This window comes from Chiloscyllium plagiosum, unplaced genomic scaffold (genome assembly GCF_037043375.1).
Source record: "Chiloscyllium plagiosum isolate Xiang-an unplaced genomic scaffold, Cpla_swu_hap1 HiC_scaffold_6, whole genome shotgun sequence".
In the NCBI taxonomy this organism is placed as follows: Eukaryota; Metazoa; Chordata; class Chondrichthyes; order Orectolobiformes; family Hemiscylliidae; genus Chiloscyllium; species Chiloscyllium plagiosum.
Genome location: NW_028270144.1, coordinates 109,772,028 through 109,788,480, shown reverse-complemented (window position 1 = coordinate 109,788,480; position 16,453 = coordinate 109,772,028). Strand labels below are relative to the sequence as shown.

Genomic DNA, 16,453 nt, shown 5'->3' with positions numbered 1-16,453 from the left:
TTAATAAATTTGGAATATAAAGTTAGTCAAAGGAATGGTGACCATAAATTGAATCTTAACCACATGCAGGTTGTGTTGAGTTTTTTTTAATGGTTTTCACCATGAGGCCTAGCAAGGTTTTGAGCCATTTCTTATCAAACCCGCTCCATTAGCTACTCCATCCCTCATCCCATCTGAGCCCCATCTTAGCATGCACCCATTCCGGAACAACTCACCAGTCACTGGATATCCTGGAATTGACTAAAATCCTTTGGAGCAGCACCATCTTTAACAGCCTACTGTCCACACAGGGGAAGTGTGGAGCTGCCGGGCATGGTTGCTGACATTTTCCATGGGCAAGGCTGACAAGTGGAAATTACTGACCCACTATTTGGGCAGAGACCTGGAGTTCTTACTGGAAGGGCTAATGGACAGTTGGGGTGTGTCTTCTCCCAAAACCAGGAGTGCAGGCCATGACACCAGAGCATGCCAGTCTCAGCCATTTGGCGGAATGCCCAGCATGATAGGAAGGGGACCTTCTCCATTCTGCCAGCATTAATGCCACTAGCTTCTCTCCAACAGCACACACTCAGCCTACAACAACTAAAACAGAAATTGATGGAAATGCTCAGCAGGCCTGGCAGCATCCGTGGAGAGAAATCAGACTTAACGTTTCAGGTCCAGTGGCCCTTCCTCAGAACCCGACCCAAAGCGTCAACTCTGATTTCTGTCCACAGGTGCTGCCAAACCTATTGAGTTTTTCCAGCAATTTCTGTTATCATTTCTGACTTACAGCATCTGCAGTCTTTTTGGTTTGGTATCACACTCAGTCTTTCTCTGCTACTGAACCCACCTCCCAACACGGCTCAATTTAGTACTGTCACAACCTTCTCCATCATCTTCCCTCACTCACTCACTCAGACCCACCACAATCCCTGACACCATTAACCCTGCATGCCCTCTGTACTGCCTCATCACTCAGTCATAACACCCCTGCGTCTGAACCAAGATTAATAGCTGTGCCACCCACTTTCCCCCACCTCAATTCATTGCAGGAGGAAAGCAGCCCAAAATAGGGCAGAAAGAATCGAGATGGATTTTGAGCTGCCCGAAATGTAGCTCCTAGCCCGTTACGTGGAGGCCATCCTGACTCTGACCACTCTGACCAAGCAGCTGAAGAACCATGTCCAAATGCCTGGATGGGTAGTGGAATTGCTCTTCAGCAGGACACCCTGAGTGACTTGACTAAGGCTGGGTGACAACCATGAGAGGGTTTCTGCCTTCGTACCTGCACTAATTGGCAGGGCAAGACAGAAGTGATGTGAGCCTAGTATCTCTGACTGAAAGGGAAAGTATGAAAAGGTATGGCAATGCTGTGAGCATCTGGTGACTTCCATGTCGAGAATTAGATTAGATTAGATTAGATTACTTACAGTGTGGAAACAGGCCCTTCGGCCCAACAAGTCCACACCGACCCGCCGAAGCGCAACCCACCCATACCCCTACATTTACCCCTTTAACCTAACACTACGGGCAATTTAGCACGGCCAATTCACCTGACCCGCAAATTTTTTGGATTGTGGGAGGAAACCGGAGCACCCGGAGGAAACCCACGCAGACACGGGGAGAATGTGCAAACTCCACACAGTCAGTCGCCTGAGTCAGGAATTGAACCCGGGTCTCTGGCACTGTGAGGCAGCAGTGCTAACCACTGTGCCACCGTGCCGCCCAAAGAGGGGAATCAGGAGGGCAATAAGGAGACATGAGATAGTTTTGCTTGTCTTGCTAGTTTTGCTTGTCTGGCTAGTTTGGTAGGACAGGAAGCTGAATCTAACAAGGTTACTTGGGCTGGTAATAAGGTATGTTTAACAAACTGTAATCCTCCTTAATTAGCAACTTGCTGCTGCCTAGCGAGCAGCTTTGCAAAGGCCTAAGAGACAGACTTCACAGGACTTCTCGTGTCATTCTGCCACAAATTACACGGTGGCCCACATCACTCAGGCCCCTAACCCCTTTTTGTTCCATATGGGGGTATATGGTAGTGTAGTGGTAGTGTCACTGGACTGGCAATCCAGAAAGTTAGGCTAATACTTTGGGGGCATAGGTTTAACTCCCAACTCAGGGGAAAAAAGCTTATGACTACAGTATTAATAATTTATTATAGGGATTAGATAAAAAAATTTCAACTAATTATATATTACCAGTAACCTTAGCCTGCAGATACAGTTACATTTTGCCTTCAGAATCTGTTGAATTTATTTAGCCAGTGACACTTCCATCCTTGAATTCCACATGGTAAAGAGTGTTCTTTCTACTTGAATTTACAATTTACGCAGTGGGCTTGCCAATGAACACAGAGCAGTTTGTTGATATTAAATGGAGTCATGACAACCATCCTTTCAAAGCCACCTTCACAGTTAGATACAAAATGCTAACAGCTCATCAACGTCTGTGAAAGTTATAGCAATCTGAGCCAGCTACACATTACTGTGGTGACAATGAGGGACTTCAATTCTCCTAACATGGAGTGGGAGTATAGCATCACAAAGGCCAAAATTGGGTAGAAATTTCTCAAATATGTGGAAGAGAATTTTGCTGAATCAATATGTTTCCAGTCCAACAATGAAGGAGAAAATGCTGGATCTAGTTCTGTTGTGATGAATTATTTACAGAATCCCTACAGTGTGTGGAAACAGGCCCTTCAGCTCAACAAGTCCACACCGACCCTCCGAAGAATAACCCACTCAGACCCATTCCCCAATATTTACCCTTAACCAATTTAGCACAGCTAATTCACCTAACCAGCACATCTTTGGATTGTGGGAGGAAACTAGAGAACCCAGAGGAAACCCACGCAGACATAGGGAGAATGTGCAAACACCACACAGACAGTCACTCAAGGCTGGAATTGAACCTGAGTCCCTGGTGCTGTGAGGTAGCAGTACTAAGCACTGAGCCACCGTGGTCACCCCAAATTATCTTGAATACAGCATGATTCAGAGTTGGAGCAATTAGAAACCAGAGAATAAAATGTCCTTAGAATAACAATATCAAAGGAAAAATGAAATGCAGAAATACTCAGCTGCAAGTTTCAATGAGGTGAAAAAGTGTATGGGCCATTTGAAATGGAATTAAAGACCAGAAGTTATTGAGGAATGGGGACATTCAAAGAGAAAATATTTTGGGTTAAAGATTAGGCACATTACCATGGAGAACAAAATGAAATTAAGTAAAAAGTAAAATAAAAGGAAGGGCTTCCTAGATGACTAAAGATTAAAAGTAAACAAAGAGAGGAGGCTGAAATAAAAGTAAAATACTGTGGATGCTGGAGATCTAAATTTAAAACAGAAAGTGCTACAGAAACTCAATAGGTCTGGCAGCATCTGTGAAGAGTCAATATCTCATGCCCAATAATTCTTCCTCAGAACTGCAAGCTTTAGGGATGTTGACTTTGTTTCTCTCTTCACAGATGCTCCCCAACCTGCTGATTTTTTTCTGGTATTTTCTGTGTTTATTATTTAAAAAAAGGCTTGTGCCAGGTTGATAAGTGAGTAATGTGTGCAAAGTCACATGCACAACAGATGTTCAGTAACCACACGGAATCCTTGGCTTTTTAAATAGGCAGAGTACACAAAAGCAAAGATATGTTGATGAACGCAAAGAAGACGCTGGTTAGGCCTCAACTGAAATACTGCAGCCGATTCATGGCACTGCACTTTAGGAAGGGTGTCAAAGTCCTGAAGAAGTTGCAGAGGACAATTGTTAGAATGAATGGAAGGTTTCAGTTATGTGCAAAAACTAGTGAAACTGGGGCTGTTCTCCATACGGCAGAGAAGGCTATTTGGATATTTGACAATGCTGCTCAAAGTCGTGAGTGATTTTGATCAAATAAATGACAAGAAACTATTTCCATGTCGTAGAAGGAAAGATAACCACAGCACACAGATTGAAGGTAATTGGTACACAAAAAAGGTGACAGGAAGGAAAACAGATCTGTACAGTGAATAGTTATGATCTTGAATGTACTGACTGAGAAAGTTATGAAAGCAGATCTAGTAATATCCTTCAATGAATCCAACAGATCGGTGTGGTATGTCTAGTCTGGGGGTGTAAAACGTTTGCATCTTTTCTACTTTGTGCACTAATTTGCTTCTCATTTTCAGCCCGTACCACTGACGAACAATCAAGCAAAACAGTGAGCCAAACGTGTAAGTCTCTCCCTGTCAGTAAACAGTGTGTCCATCAGCAAGTACCCAGCTGTGCTTCCTTATGGCAACAGGTAGAAACTGGATCCTTTACAGCCCCTAGTTAAAGCTTCAGAGGAACCTGGAGGAGGTTTAATTCCCAGACCTGCAGTGTGCAGGCCCATTGACAGTCATGTGCTCTGGCACTTGTGAACCAAACTCCCAACAAATGCAGAATAGCTCCACCATCCTGTGGATACCAGAGTTAGACCATAAGACATGAGAGCAGAAATAAAGCCATTCAGCCCATCGAGTCTACTCTGCCATTTAATCATGCTAATAAGTTTCTCAACCTCATGTCCCGCTTTGTCCCCGTGACCCTTGATCCCCTTAATACTCAAGGACCTATCTATCCCAGTCTTAAATATACTAAGTGACCTGGCCTCCACAGCCTTCTGTGGCAATGAATTCCATAGATTCACCACCTCTGGCTGAAGAAGTCTCTCTTTATCTCCGTTCTAAAAGATTTTCCCTTTACTTAAGGCTGTGCCCTCAGGTCCTCGTTAGTTAAAGGTTTCAGGAGTAAACGCTCACAAAAAGTCTTGAGTGGAGCCAAAATGTTGCCTGATATCTAAATGTGTTATACCAGAACTGCATGTGCCTCCCTTTCACTGACTCTCTGTTTAGATTTTCATCATCCTCTGTGATATAAAGAAAAAAATGACACAGTGTGATTTGGCACCTATCTATCAGTTTCCTCAGTATGGCTTGGGTCTGTCTTTCGGAGCATTCGTTAATGTTAGTGACTGTGAGAGCATGAGTTGAGGTTCACCTGCGTTTATAAATCCATTCATTCCTGTTGTTGACTGAATGAGCCACAAATGGATCCAGCACTTCCATCTGCTTTTGCTTTTTTTCTCCCCTTTTCTTTAAAGTTTTGTCTTTTACTTTTTATCTCAGTTGCAACAGCGTTGACGACAGCATTAGTGAGTCCGGGCCCTGCACAGAAAGGCCCAGGGAGCGGCAAGGCAAGAAGGTAGTGTCCAGCAGCAGTAACACCAGGGCGAGGTGGACACAGCTCCAGCGAGTGAGGAGCAGCTCCCAGTCTTCTTCCCCTGGTCCAGACTCGCAGGCTGAGCCAAGGCTCCGGGTGTACAGCAAGGCCTGGCGACCGACAGTGGAGGCTGTGAAGGACCCTGCTGCACCGGTGTCAGCACCAATATCTTTCATATGATTTCAGTGAAAATGTGACTGAAAATATTAAATGCTTGTTCAGTTTTAAAGTTACATTATTTAAATATTGTTATAAGCATTTCCCTATGTTGGCCTCAGAAGTATCGATTACTGGAATGCAAAGAGAAGATGATCAGCGGTCTTCTGTTGGCGGGTGAAGAAAATGCCCAAATTGAGAAAGTGAAAATTAGACTATGTTTAATGAGGCATTGCGAGTATAAAGAGACAACCTGTTCCCTGGCCTCTGCCACAGCCAATCTTTCAGTTATTAGAACATGTAGACACAGCGCAGGTTTAATCAAACACTGGTTATTTTCTCTAATACAAGTTCATCTTGCTTTTCAGACTGGATAAAAATCTCCTTTCCAAACAACCCACAGAAAACCAGGAACTGGATTAATTAGACCCTGCCACTCAATGGTACAGAATTCTGCCATCGATTTATGTTGCAATACCCATTGCTCCAATGTCTACGCTATGTTAAAGTGACACTGCTACCTCACAGCGCCAGGGACCCAGGTTTGATTCCAGCCTCGTGTGACTGTCATTGTGGAGTTTGCACATTCTCCCTGCGTCTGTGTGGGTGTGGTCCAGTTTCTTCCCACAGGCCAGGTGAATTGGCCATTCTAAATTGCTCATAGTGTGAGGTGCATTAGTCAGACGGAAATGGGTCTGGGTGGATTACTCTTTGGAGGGTCAGTGTGGACTTGTTGGGCTGAAGGGCCTGTTTCCACACTGTAGGGAATCTAACCTAATATATATTTTGAAGGTGTGACCATTAAATGACATACCTGCATTAAACACAGACTGAGGGGCTTCCATTAAGAGGGTGTGAACTTCTGCCAATGTGCTCTTAGCCTCCTCTATTTCGTTCCAGATAAGGAACACATCTTCTCTGACCCCAGCCCCTGAAAACATATAAAGGTACATGAGTTATACTTGTTCACTTGTACCAGAATGTTACGCCCAACCTTATAGCTCAGACAAGGTTTACAAAAGTTTGTTAATATGCAAATAACACAATGTAAGAATCTTAGCTCCGTGTTTTAAGATATACTTTAAATCTGAGAACAAGCCAAAACTGAACCTGAAGCTTTGTATTCCACATGAGTTAACACTAGGGTCTGCTTGCAAATAGCCAACATGGGGTCAGTCATTGAGCACTTTAAGTATTTGGAAGAATCAAATAGCATTCAAACAAATAGCATTTTCATATGAATCTTGACATTGGGGTCCCCGTTCATTTAAATAACTGTTAATGTCAGGTTCATTGCTTCAATAAAATGTATTGTGGGTTACAATGTCTGTTTAGGCTTGTATCATTTAGTTTAAGCCATGACAATTAAGTGAATATTCATTAACAATTAAAGCATCATACAGCAACATAATACAACAATCAGATCATTTCAATAAGGCATTTGTACATAAACTACACTATGTATGTACAGCCATTTGGGAATGAAATTAAAAAGTAAAAAAGCTTGGAATCAGGATATGACAAAGTATACTCCTCCAATCAAGAAACAACCAACTAACACAGCCTCCATATTCAATTTCTCTTTTTTTGTCACACCCCTTCCAGGCATATCCTCAAAATGGAACTAAAAAACATCTACAAACTCATTTGGAGATCCTTTTTAATTTCCAGGAGCTCAAATTAAAATAACCAGAAGTACAGTTTTCTCCTTTAATCCAGATACAATATTAGGTTATTTCATTAAAGGTTATTTAAGTAAAAAGTGATAAAGCTATTAGATAAAATGCAAATACAAAGATTTCAAGAAAGTGAGGTGCTGGGTTATGTTTGAAGTTGAAAATGTGACGAGATTCCACTATTGTTAAAGGCAGGGATTTTTGAAGAGTATCTTCCTGAAGTAAAGGGGTTGAAAATCCGAAATCAGATTCAGCAGTAGTAATGGCTTTATTGAATTGAATAGTGGGAATTACTCTCATAAGTGAACTGAGCAGAAGCCTTGGAGTGAGTGAGGCTAATTTCTTCCACTGTTGTAGGCTGTGGCTCATGGTAGCCTGGTGCAGTACATCACTCCTGCATACCCTCCTACCCCTGTCCGCCTGTTGAGAAGCAGTGATTGCTTTGAGCTGTTACTGTCATTACCTCTGCACAAATAGTTCCTCCCAACAGATTTCATACTGTTCAAAATCGAAAATGGCTGCTACGCCAAACCTTGTCAATAGTGGTTCCGCATGAGGAGTTGGCTTAGCGTAGACTTGGGGAACAAGCGCATCCATTGTCTTTTCGTTGAGGTATTTAACTTTTGAACTGTTTTAGCTTGGATGGCTCTTGTTCTGTCAGGTTTTGGTAAGCCGGGAAAAGTTACTTAAAGCTCTGAAAAACCATTTCTGTTTATGCTTTGGAATGTTTGTTGAATTTCAGACAGTATCATGACTTCACCGTGTAATCTCAATAATGGTAGTAACCTAACTGCTGGGGGCCATTTCATGATGTTTACTGTGCCCTATTTAAAGACAGATTCACTTTTCTTTACAAAATGTATGAAATTGGCTTTTTCCTTATCTGTTCTTGGGACATAGGTGTTGCTGTCCATTCATTGCCCATGACTAATGGAGAAGTTGCCAGTCTAAGCTGCCTTCTTGTAACCACATGATGCTGACAATGTCTGGCCCCTGCTGGGCCATTTCAGGGGGCAGTTCAGAGTCAGTCACATCCCTGTGTTTCTGGAGTCACACGAAGGCCAGGCTAGGGAAGGATGGCAAAATTCCTTCCCAAAAAGATATCAGTGAACCAGATCAATTTTCACAGCAATGAAAGTAGTTATACTCACCATTCCTGAGGCAAATGTTACATGCCAGATTAATTAATTTAAATTTATTTGTAGTCAGACCTCTGCACCGTGAGCCTGGTCCTCTGGATCACAAGTCCAGTGGCTTTCCCACTACGTCACTTGGATAAAGAACTTTAACACAGGGCAAGCCTTTGTGCTGTCACTTAAACAGTCAACCTCTCCACTAACTTGGGGATTTATGTTTGATTTCCAAATCAGGGTCAAGAACTCAAATCCCAGATTTTTTTTGGTCCCCAAACCAAGATTGCATCTGCATCACTTCTCTGATGCCACCTTCAAATGTAAATTACCTAAAAGTGCTGGAGGAAAGTTGGTGCTACCGTTTACCCAGGAGGTGGGAGCTGCCTGCAGAGCACAAGCTGTTGGGGCCTGTTGCTGCCTTGCAGAGGAGACAAGTCAATGCCTCTATAGATCAGCAGCCTCAACGCACATGAAAATTGCCAAATGTAAGTTAATTCACATGATCTGGTGCCAAATCCTCAAGATCCTAAATGATTTGGATGTGAGCATAAGAGGTATAGTTAGTAAATTTGCAGATGACACCAAAATTGGAGGTGAAGTGGATAGAGAAGGAGGTTACCTCAGATCTTGATCAGATGGGCCAATGATCTGAGAAGTAGCAGATGGAGTTTAATTTAGATAAATGTGAGGTGCTGCATTTTGGGAAAGCAAATCTTTGCAGGACTTATACATTTAATGGTAAGGTCCTAGAGTGTGTTGCTGAACAAAGAGACCTTGGAGTGCAGATGCATAGCTCCTTGTAAGTGGAGTCGCAGGTAGATAGGATAGAGAAGAAGGCATTTGGTATGCTTTCCTTTATTGGTCAGAGTATTGAGTACAGGAGTTGGGAGGTCACGTTGCAGCTGTACAGGACATTGGTCAGGCCATTTTTGGAATATTGCATGCAACTCTCGTCTCCTTCCTATCGGAAAGATGTTGTGAAACTTGAAAGGTTTAGAAAAGATTTACAAGGATGTTGCCAGGGTTGGAGGATTTGAGCTATAAGGAGAGATTGAATAAGCTGGGACTGTTTTCCCTGGAACGTCCGAGGCTGAGGGGTGACCTCATAGAGGTTTATAAAATCATGAGGGGTGTGGATAGGATCCTCGGATTTTGTCTGTCCTCGGATGCTGCCTGAACTGCTGTGCTCTTCCAGCACCACTAATCCAGAATCTGGTTTCCAGCATCTGCAGTCATTGTTTTTACCTTCTAAATAGACAAAGTAGTTTCCTTGGGGTGGGGGAGTCCAGAACTAGAGGGTATAGGTTTAGGATGAGATGGGAAAGATATAAAAGAGACCTAAGGGGAAACTTTTTCACGCAGAAGATGGTATGTGTATGGAATGAGCTGCCAGAGGATGTGGTGGAGGCTAGTACAATTGCAACAATTACAAGGCATCTGGATGGGTATATGAATAGGAAGGGTTTGGAGGGATATGGGCCGGGTGCTGACAGGTGGGACTAGATTGGGTTGGGATATCTGGTCGGCATGGAAGAGTTGGACCGAAGGGTCTGTTTCTGTGATGTACCTCTCTATGATTCTCCCTTAAAACAATTTCAGCATTAAAAAGTACACCTTTAACTGTTGCTTGCACTGAACCTGGTAGCAATGCTCTAATGTGCAACAAACTATTTAGCTTCCATGATTTCCAAATTGAACTTCACTTTTGTGTCCTCCATGCCTCATAGCAGCTGCCATTACTTGAAGCTGAGTTGGTCCCCAACCCATTCTCTCTTTGAAAGCTGTATTCTGGAAAAGGCACAGGAAGTGTTAAGCTTTGGGAAAGCAAGTTTCAAATTATGTCTTCCCCACCTACATCTAACAAGATCCAGCCTCTTATGCTTTAAACACACTTAAACTAACTTAAAAATCATACAACACCAGGTTATAGTCCAACAGGTTTATTTGGAAGTACAGGCTTTCAGAGCACTGCACCTTCAACTGGTAGCTAGTGCGGCAGGATCATAGGGCACAGAATTTCATACAACTGATAACAAACCTAGATTGCTGTTAAGTTTTTCATCTTTTAGAATGGGCTGTAGATTTCGTTTCATTAATTTGCAAATCCCAGAACTTCTTTCAAGTCACATTCCCAAGATAACTTAACTTACTATAAAAAAAGTGACATCACAGCTCAGATAATACATTAAAGGTGCAAAGTTAGAGTGTGTATGTATTCCAATCTTGAGTCAGACTGGTTCTATTTCCAAAGTAGGAATTTACAAAATGTCACATGTATTGACTGCCTACAGATTGTGTGCTTTTTGATCTGCGAATACAATTCTGCAAATGCAAGTTCACCCTACAGATTTATGTATGTGTGCATGCACATGAGGAAGAGAAACAGTGAGAGAGTGTACGTGTGTGCATGTGGGAGAGAGTGTGAGGGTGTGTGTGTGTGTGTGTGTGTGTGTGAGAGTGTGTATGTTCTTGGTTGGCAGTGTGTATGAGTGTGATGGAGTGCATGCCTGTGAGAGAGTATGCACCTGGGTGTGAGTGTAAGGTGTGTGTGTATGAGAGAGGGTCTGCATGAGTTTTGAGTATGTGAGAGGAAATAGAACCAGTCTGTCTCAAGATTGGAATACATACACACTCTAATTTTACACCTTTAATGCATTGTCTGAGCTGCAATGTCACCTTTTTTTGTAATACCTTAAGTTTTCTCGGGAATGTGACTTGAAAGAAATTCTGGGATTTACAAATCAATGAACTGAAACCTGCAACCCATTCTAAAAGATGAAAAACTAAACAGTAATCTAGGTTTGTTCAATATTTCATATCAGCTGTATGACACTGTGATCTTTTCCTTAAATTCTGTGCCCTATGATCCTGCCGCACTAGCTACTTGACGAAGGCGCAGTGCTCTGAAAGCCTATAGTTCCAAATAAACCTGTTGGACTATAACCTGGTGTATGATTTTTAAGTTAGTTTAAGTGTGTTTAAAGCATAAGAAGCTGGATCTTGTTAGTATATGGGCTTGACTGTGAGAGTGTATAGTGCAGTGCGGTCACCTGTTGAGTGACATAAACCCAAGGTCCTGGTTGAGGCCATCCTCAAGGGTATCGAACTTAGCTATCAGCCTCTGTTCGGCCACTCTGCGTTGTTGCATATCCTGAAGCCTGCCGTGGAGGATGGTCATGTGAAGATCCAAGGCTGTCCTCCAAGATAGTCAGGCAGTTTAGTTTTTGAATTTTTCCCAAACATTTAAGATTAAGATCAGTGTATACCAGTGTCTCTCTGTAGCTGTGACAACCACTTTAAAATGTTTAACAGCCAGTAGCAATCCCAAATTTTCATATGCCATTATGAGGTATCTTTTTCAGTGTTGATTTAGTTTTTTTTGGAAAATTATCCTCCAGGCTTTTCTATTCCTAATTAATCTTCTTGTGATAGGACTGCACCTATCTCCAAATCACGAGCACCAGCCGTTACCTTAAAGGGCTCCGTGAAATTTGCAGCTTGATTAGTTGCTTGATCGAGAATGCTTTCAACTTCTGAGAAGATGCCTGGCGTTCCCTGAAACAGAATACCTTGGCTTTCGTTTCGTGGCAAATCAGTGAGTGGAGTAGTGAAATTTGACATTTGACACAAATAAGTGATAGAAAGCCCACATCCTCAAAACAAACTCATGTTTTTCCATTTAGTTTTAGGGGCAGGGAACTTCACTAATGCCTATACTTTTGCAGTTCTTGACCACACTTGTCCCTCAATTTGGCCAACATAGGTCATTTGCACCTTTGTAAATTCACATTTGACAAGATTTATCACCAAATCTTCAATGTATAATTTCAGTTACATCACACTGCAAATTTTTGCTATAAATTCTGTGTTACGATCGAGCCCTCCACAATCACCTGATGAAGGAGTGTCGCTCCGAAAGCTAGTGTGCTTCCAATTAAATCTGTTGGACTATAACCTGGTGTTGTGTGTTTTTTATTTTGGAAAGAAAATTGACACTGTCAACCCTATCACTGTCAACAATCTTCCCCGAGTGAGGAACTGTGTAGGAATTGACCTTCATTACTACTTTGATCTTTCTGTGGTTTAAACAGTAATTGATTAAACCATCAGGGTTGGGCATCAGTTAACTGGGGAATTCCAGCTGCTTTGGCTGGGTTCAATTAGGCAGTTTTCCAATATGAGGAGGTGATGAATTAGTGGAGCTGTCACTGGACATACTATCCAGTAACCAGATAATGTGCTGGGAACCCAGGTTTGAATCTCACCATGGCAGGTGATAGGACATAAATTCAATTCAAACAGAAATCTGGAATTTAGAGTCTGATAATGAGCATTGTTGAAATAAAAACCATCTGAAGGTAAATACTTTCCTTGCCTGGTCTGGCCTACATGTGACTCCAGACCCACAGCAATGTGGTTGACTCTTAATTGCCTTCTGGGAAATTGGAGATGAGCAATAAATGCTGGCCCTAGCCAGAGATACCAACTGGTGCATGCCCTAAAAAGAATAATGTGCTAAATCCACTAACTATTGAGCATTTGTAGTACCTCCTCCTGTTGTATGTATTGGATTTCTGCCTTTACCTGATTCTGTTTCTCTGGACCTAGACATAAGGATACTGTTTAATAGGAGAGAATTGTCCTACATTCATATCGTATATGGCTAGTTGTAACTAAGTCGTACACCTTGTTACAGACTTAAATTCAATAAGACATTTGGTAGGTCTTTTCACTTTTCTGCTTCTTAGAATTAAAGAATGATGTTGAACTGCCCTAACAGTTCAGTGTTAGCTAATTGGATACTGTGTGGTTCGATGTGGGAATTATCTTGGTCTCTTCTGCCTCATCCTCACTATCCCTTTGTTATGGACTAGGCCAGACCATTCAAACCATTCTTAAGCAGGCAGCTCAGACCATAACTTTGCAATTTGTTTCAGTAAGTGTACAGTGAAAATTACCCGGATTAAGTTAGCTAGGTTAATTACTAGATTTTAAAATAGACAAGACTTTATTCACAAAATTACACAATGAAATACAAACAGAATAAAGAATCCCTACAGAACTCAACCTATCCAACTAGACTTAATTATGCTGTCCCGAACATACACAACAGTCCCAATAAGCGACTCCCTTTAAAAAGCAGTATAAATGGAACACATGCTTACAGGTTAGGTTGAAGGACAGAAAAGAGAGAGAGAGAGAGAGTTTCCACACAGCACCCTGCTGAACTTCCAACCAGTTCCAGACTGAACTAAAACTGCTCAGCTCAGCTAGAGAGCAGACCACTCCCCTTTCATTATACAAGTCACTTCTAAAACATGACTACTTTGGCCTGAAGTCTCTTCTGTTTACATAAGAAACAAAAAGCCTCCCAAAATCCGTTTCATCTCTGTACCAAACTAGACTAATCGAAGCCCAGCCTGGTTTATTGCCCCTCTGAAAAAAAGTCAAGGACAGCATCTCCTTGAGCCAAGTAATAGCTTTTAGAAAAAAAAGGAACTAGCTTTGTGACACCTTTCATCTTCCACTGTTCACGCTCCTTGACATACCTGTACCTGCTTATGCAATTCCCAGCAGTGGTATTGCTTAAACATATTCACAGTCAATTCTTCTTCTAATGATTTGGAGTGCAAGTCAATTAATTTATTTTACCAATTCTTTCCATTACCCTACGCGGGCCCCTGAACCATGCTTTAACCAGTTCACTTTTCAAAGCTGCAACACTTGATGGAAATGTTTGGGGTTTCATATGCTTGTCCACCAATTGTTTCATGTTTATAATGCTTCAATGCACTCTTGTCCTACTTTACAAGCTTCTGAGTGTATTCCCAGAGCACAGATACTTAGTCTAACATAAAGGATTAATCCTCCTGTCCTAAAAAATTCTTGTATTGAGGTTTCAGAGGACCTATAATTTCAGGTCCATAAACCAATTCAAAAGGACTAAAACTGGTAGACTCATTCTTTCACCTCAATCACAAGGATATTAATGGCAGTATGATTTTGAAATTTTGATACTACCTTCCTAAACCTCAATTTGGAGAAGCCGGTGTTGGACTGGAGTGGACAAAGTTTAAAATCACACAACACCAGATTATAGTCCAACAGGTTTATTTCGGACTGCTGCTCCTTCATCGGGTGATTGTGAAGCAGGATCATAATCACAGTATTTATAAATTCTGTGTCTTATGGCCCTGCTTCACAACCACCTGATGAAGACGTAGAGCTTCGAAACCTAGTGCCTCCAAATAAACCTGTTGGACTATAACCTGATGTTGTGTGATTTTTAACTTTCTTAATCTCAACATATATCCCTTTTGTACCCATTCAACTGGGGGTTTTGTGAACAGAATCAAAGGTTGCCTTGTAATTTAGGCATGTAGCTACCATTACCAGGGACAAATTTCAGACCATAGGCAGAGATCACCCTTCAGTAATTTCCTGGACTATTGGTATAGCTGAAGCCAAGACATTTCTTCAAAAGTACAATTAGTTAGTGCACTTTGATATTGTTGCAGAAATTCAAACTTAACCAAAGAGCTGATGTAGGACTGAACTTGGGAGTCAAGGCTATACTCAAGAAAGGCAAGACTGAGACAGTCAAGTTCAGATGCACAGCTGATTTCTTTATCACCGAGCAGAGGTCTTCCATCATGTTTCTGTCGATGTGTGTCTTGGGATTGACGTTCATGTCAACGATGGATAAGTCCAGGTCCAAGAATGGCATTGCTTCAGGAAGGTTAAGTGACTGCTCATAACATGTTTCCCAGCTTTGCAAGATTCCTTCTTAATTTCTGCCCGCACCTCCATGTAAATGCTAAGAATAAAATCCATCTGATGTGCACGTGTTTAATAAATAAAAGGTTTGGAAACTGAATCATAAATGTATGAAGCAGGAAGATGAATGAGGCACCAGAGTAGTGAACTTGGGATTAATAGCACCACCTTTTTGGACAGTAAACATACACTCCACTTTGAAGGTCTGAGGGCATGAACACTTTTGTTTTATTAATTCTTGGGAGGTGGGCATTGCATTAAACATGTGTTCAACAGCAGAAAGGATCTCTACCCCAACACCTATTGTTTCTATATATCAACATCTGGCAGGTTAGATGCTGTTTCATTTCTTCCAGTTGTTGCTGTAATTCCACAAATGCTGAAAATGTGTTGCTGGAAAACTGAAGGAGGGCTTATGCCCGAAACGTCGATTCTCCTGTTCCTTGGATGCTGCCTGACCTGCTGCGCTTTTCCAGCAACACATTTTCAGCTCTGATCTCCAGCATCTGCAGCCCTCACTTTCTCTCGTAATTCCACAAATGTTTAAAGATACAGTGTCTTTAAGGAGTGATGTGGCAGGTGCTTGAGTACTTGTTGCTATTATATGCGCTGCAATGCCAAACACGACCAGCTTACAGTTGGAATAGTTTGCTGCCACCTCCCCTTTCCTTGACTGGATCCAAAGGCACAGTTAGTGGCAACGTAGCACATTTATATAAAGGATTTGGAGATGAATATAAAAGGCATGGTTAGTAAGTTTGCAAATGACACAAAAATTGGTGGTATAGTCAATAGTGAAGAAGGTTATCTAAGATTACAAAGGCATCTTTCTCAATTGGGCTAATGGTCTCAGAGGTGGCTGATGGTGTTTAACTTGGATAAATGCAAGAAATTGCATTTTGATAAAACAAACAAGGGCAAGGCTTATACAATTAATGGTAGAGCCCTGGGAAATGTCATGGGACTGAAAGACCTAGGGATTTAGGAACATAATTCTTTTAAATTTGCGTCACAGGTAGACAGGGTGGTTAAGAAGGTCTTTAGCATACTTGCCTTCATTGCTCAGACCTTTGAGTACAGGAGTTGGGACATCATGTTGAAATTGTACAGGATCTCTTCTGGAGTACAGTGTGCAGTTCTGGTTGCCTTGCTAAAGGAAGGATATTATTAAATTGGAAAGCGTTTAGAAAAGATTTACCAGGATGTTGTCAGGAATGGCAAGTTTGAGTTATAAAAATAGGCTGGGTAGTCTGGGACTTTTTTGACTGGAGCATGGGAGGTTGAGGGAGGTTTATGAAATCATGAGGGGCATAGATAAGGTGAACAGCAATGGTCTTTTTTAATGGTGGCGGACTTCAAATGGGGGAATATTTTGGGATGAGAGAAAGAAGTTGTATAAAGGACATGAGGGGCAACTTGTTTTTACACTGGGAGTGGCACATGTGTGGAATGAACTGCAAGAGAAAGTGGTGGATGTGGGTAAAGTTGCAACAT

At 41.8% G+C, this 16,453-nt stretch overlaps 1 protein-coding gene and 1 long non-coding RNA gene across 2 annotated transcripts in view; one reads left to right on the top strand and one right to left on the bottom strand.

Annotated features, from left to right (window-relative positions):
* LOC122551170 (von Willebrand factor A domain-containing protein 3B-like) overlaps positions 1 to 16,453 on the bottom strand; it is a 155,457-nt gene that overhangs the window by 101,290 nt on the left and 37,714 nt on the right. The window contains exon 7 of the mRNA XM_043692794.2: positions 6,188 to 6,304. Within this exon, the coding sequence (XP_043548729.2) occupies positions 6,188 to 6,304 (117 nt within the window). The remainder of the gene's footprint in view (positions 1 to 6,187; positions 6,305 to 16,453) is intronic.
* On the top strand, positions 8,488 to 15,214 carry LOC148149838 (uncharacterized). The gene is made up of 3 exons (XR_015757370.1): positions 8,488 to 8,667; positions 11,615 to 11,777; positions 14,701 to 15,214. It is a non-coding gene; the product is annotated as an uncharacterized LOC148149838 (long non-coding RNA).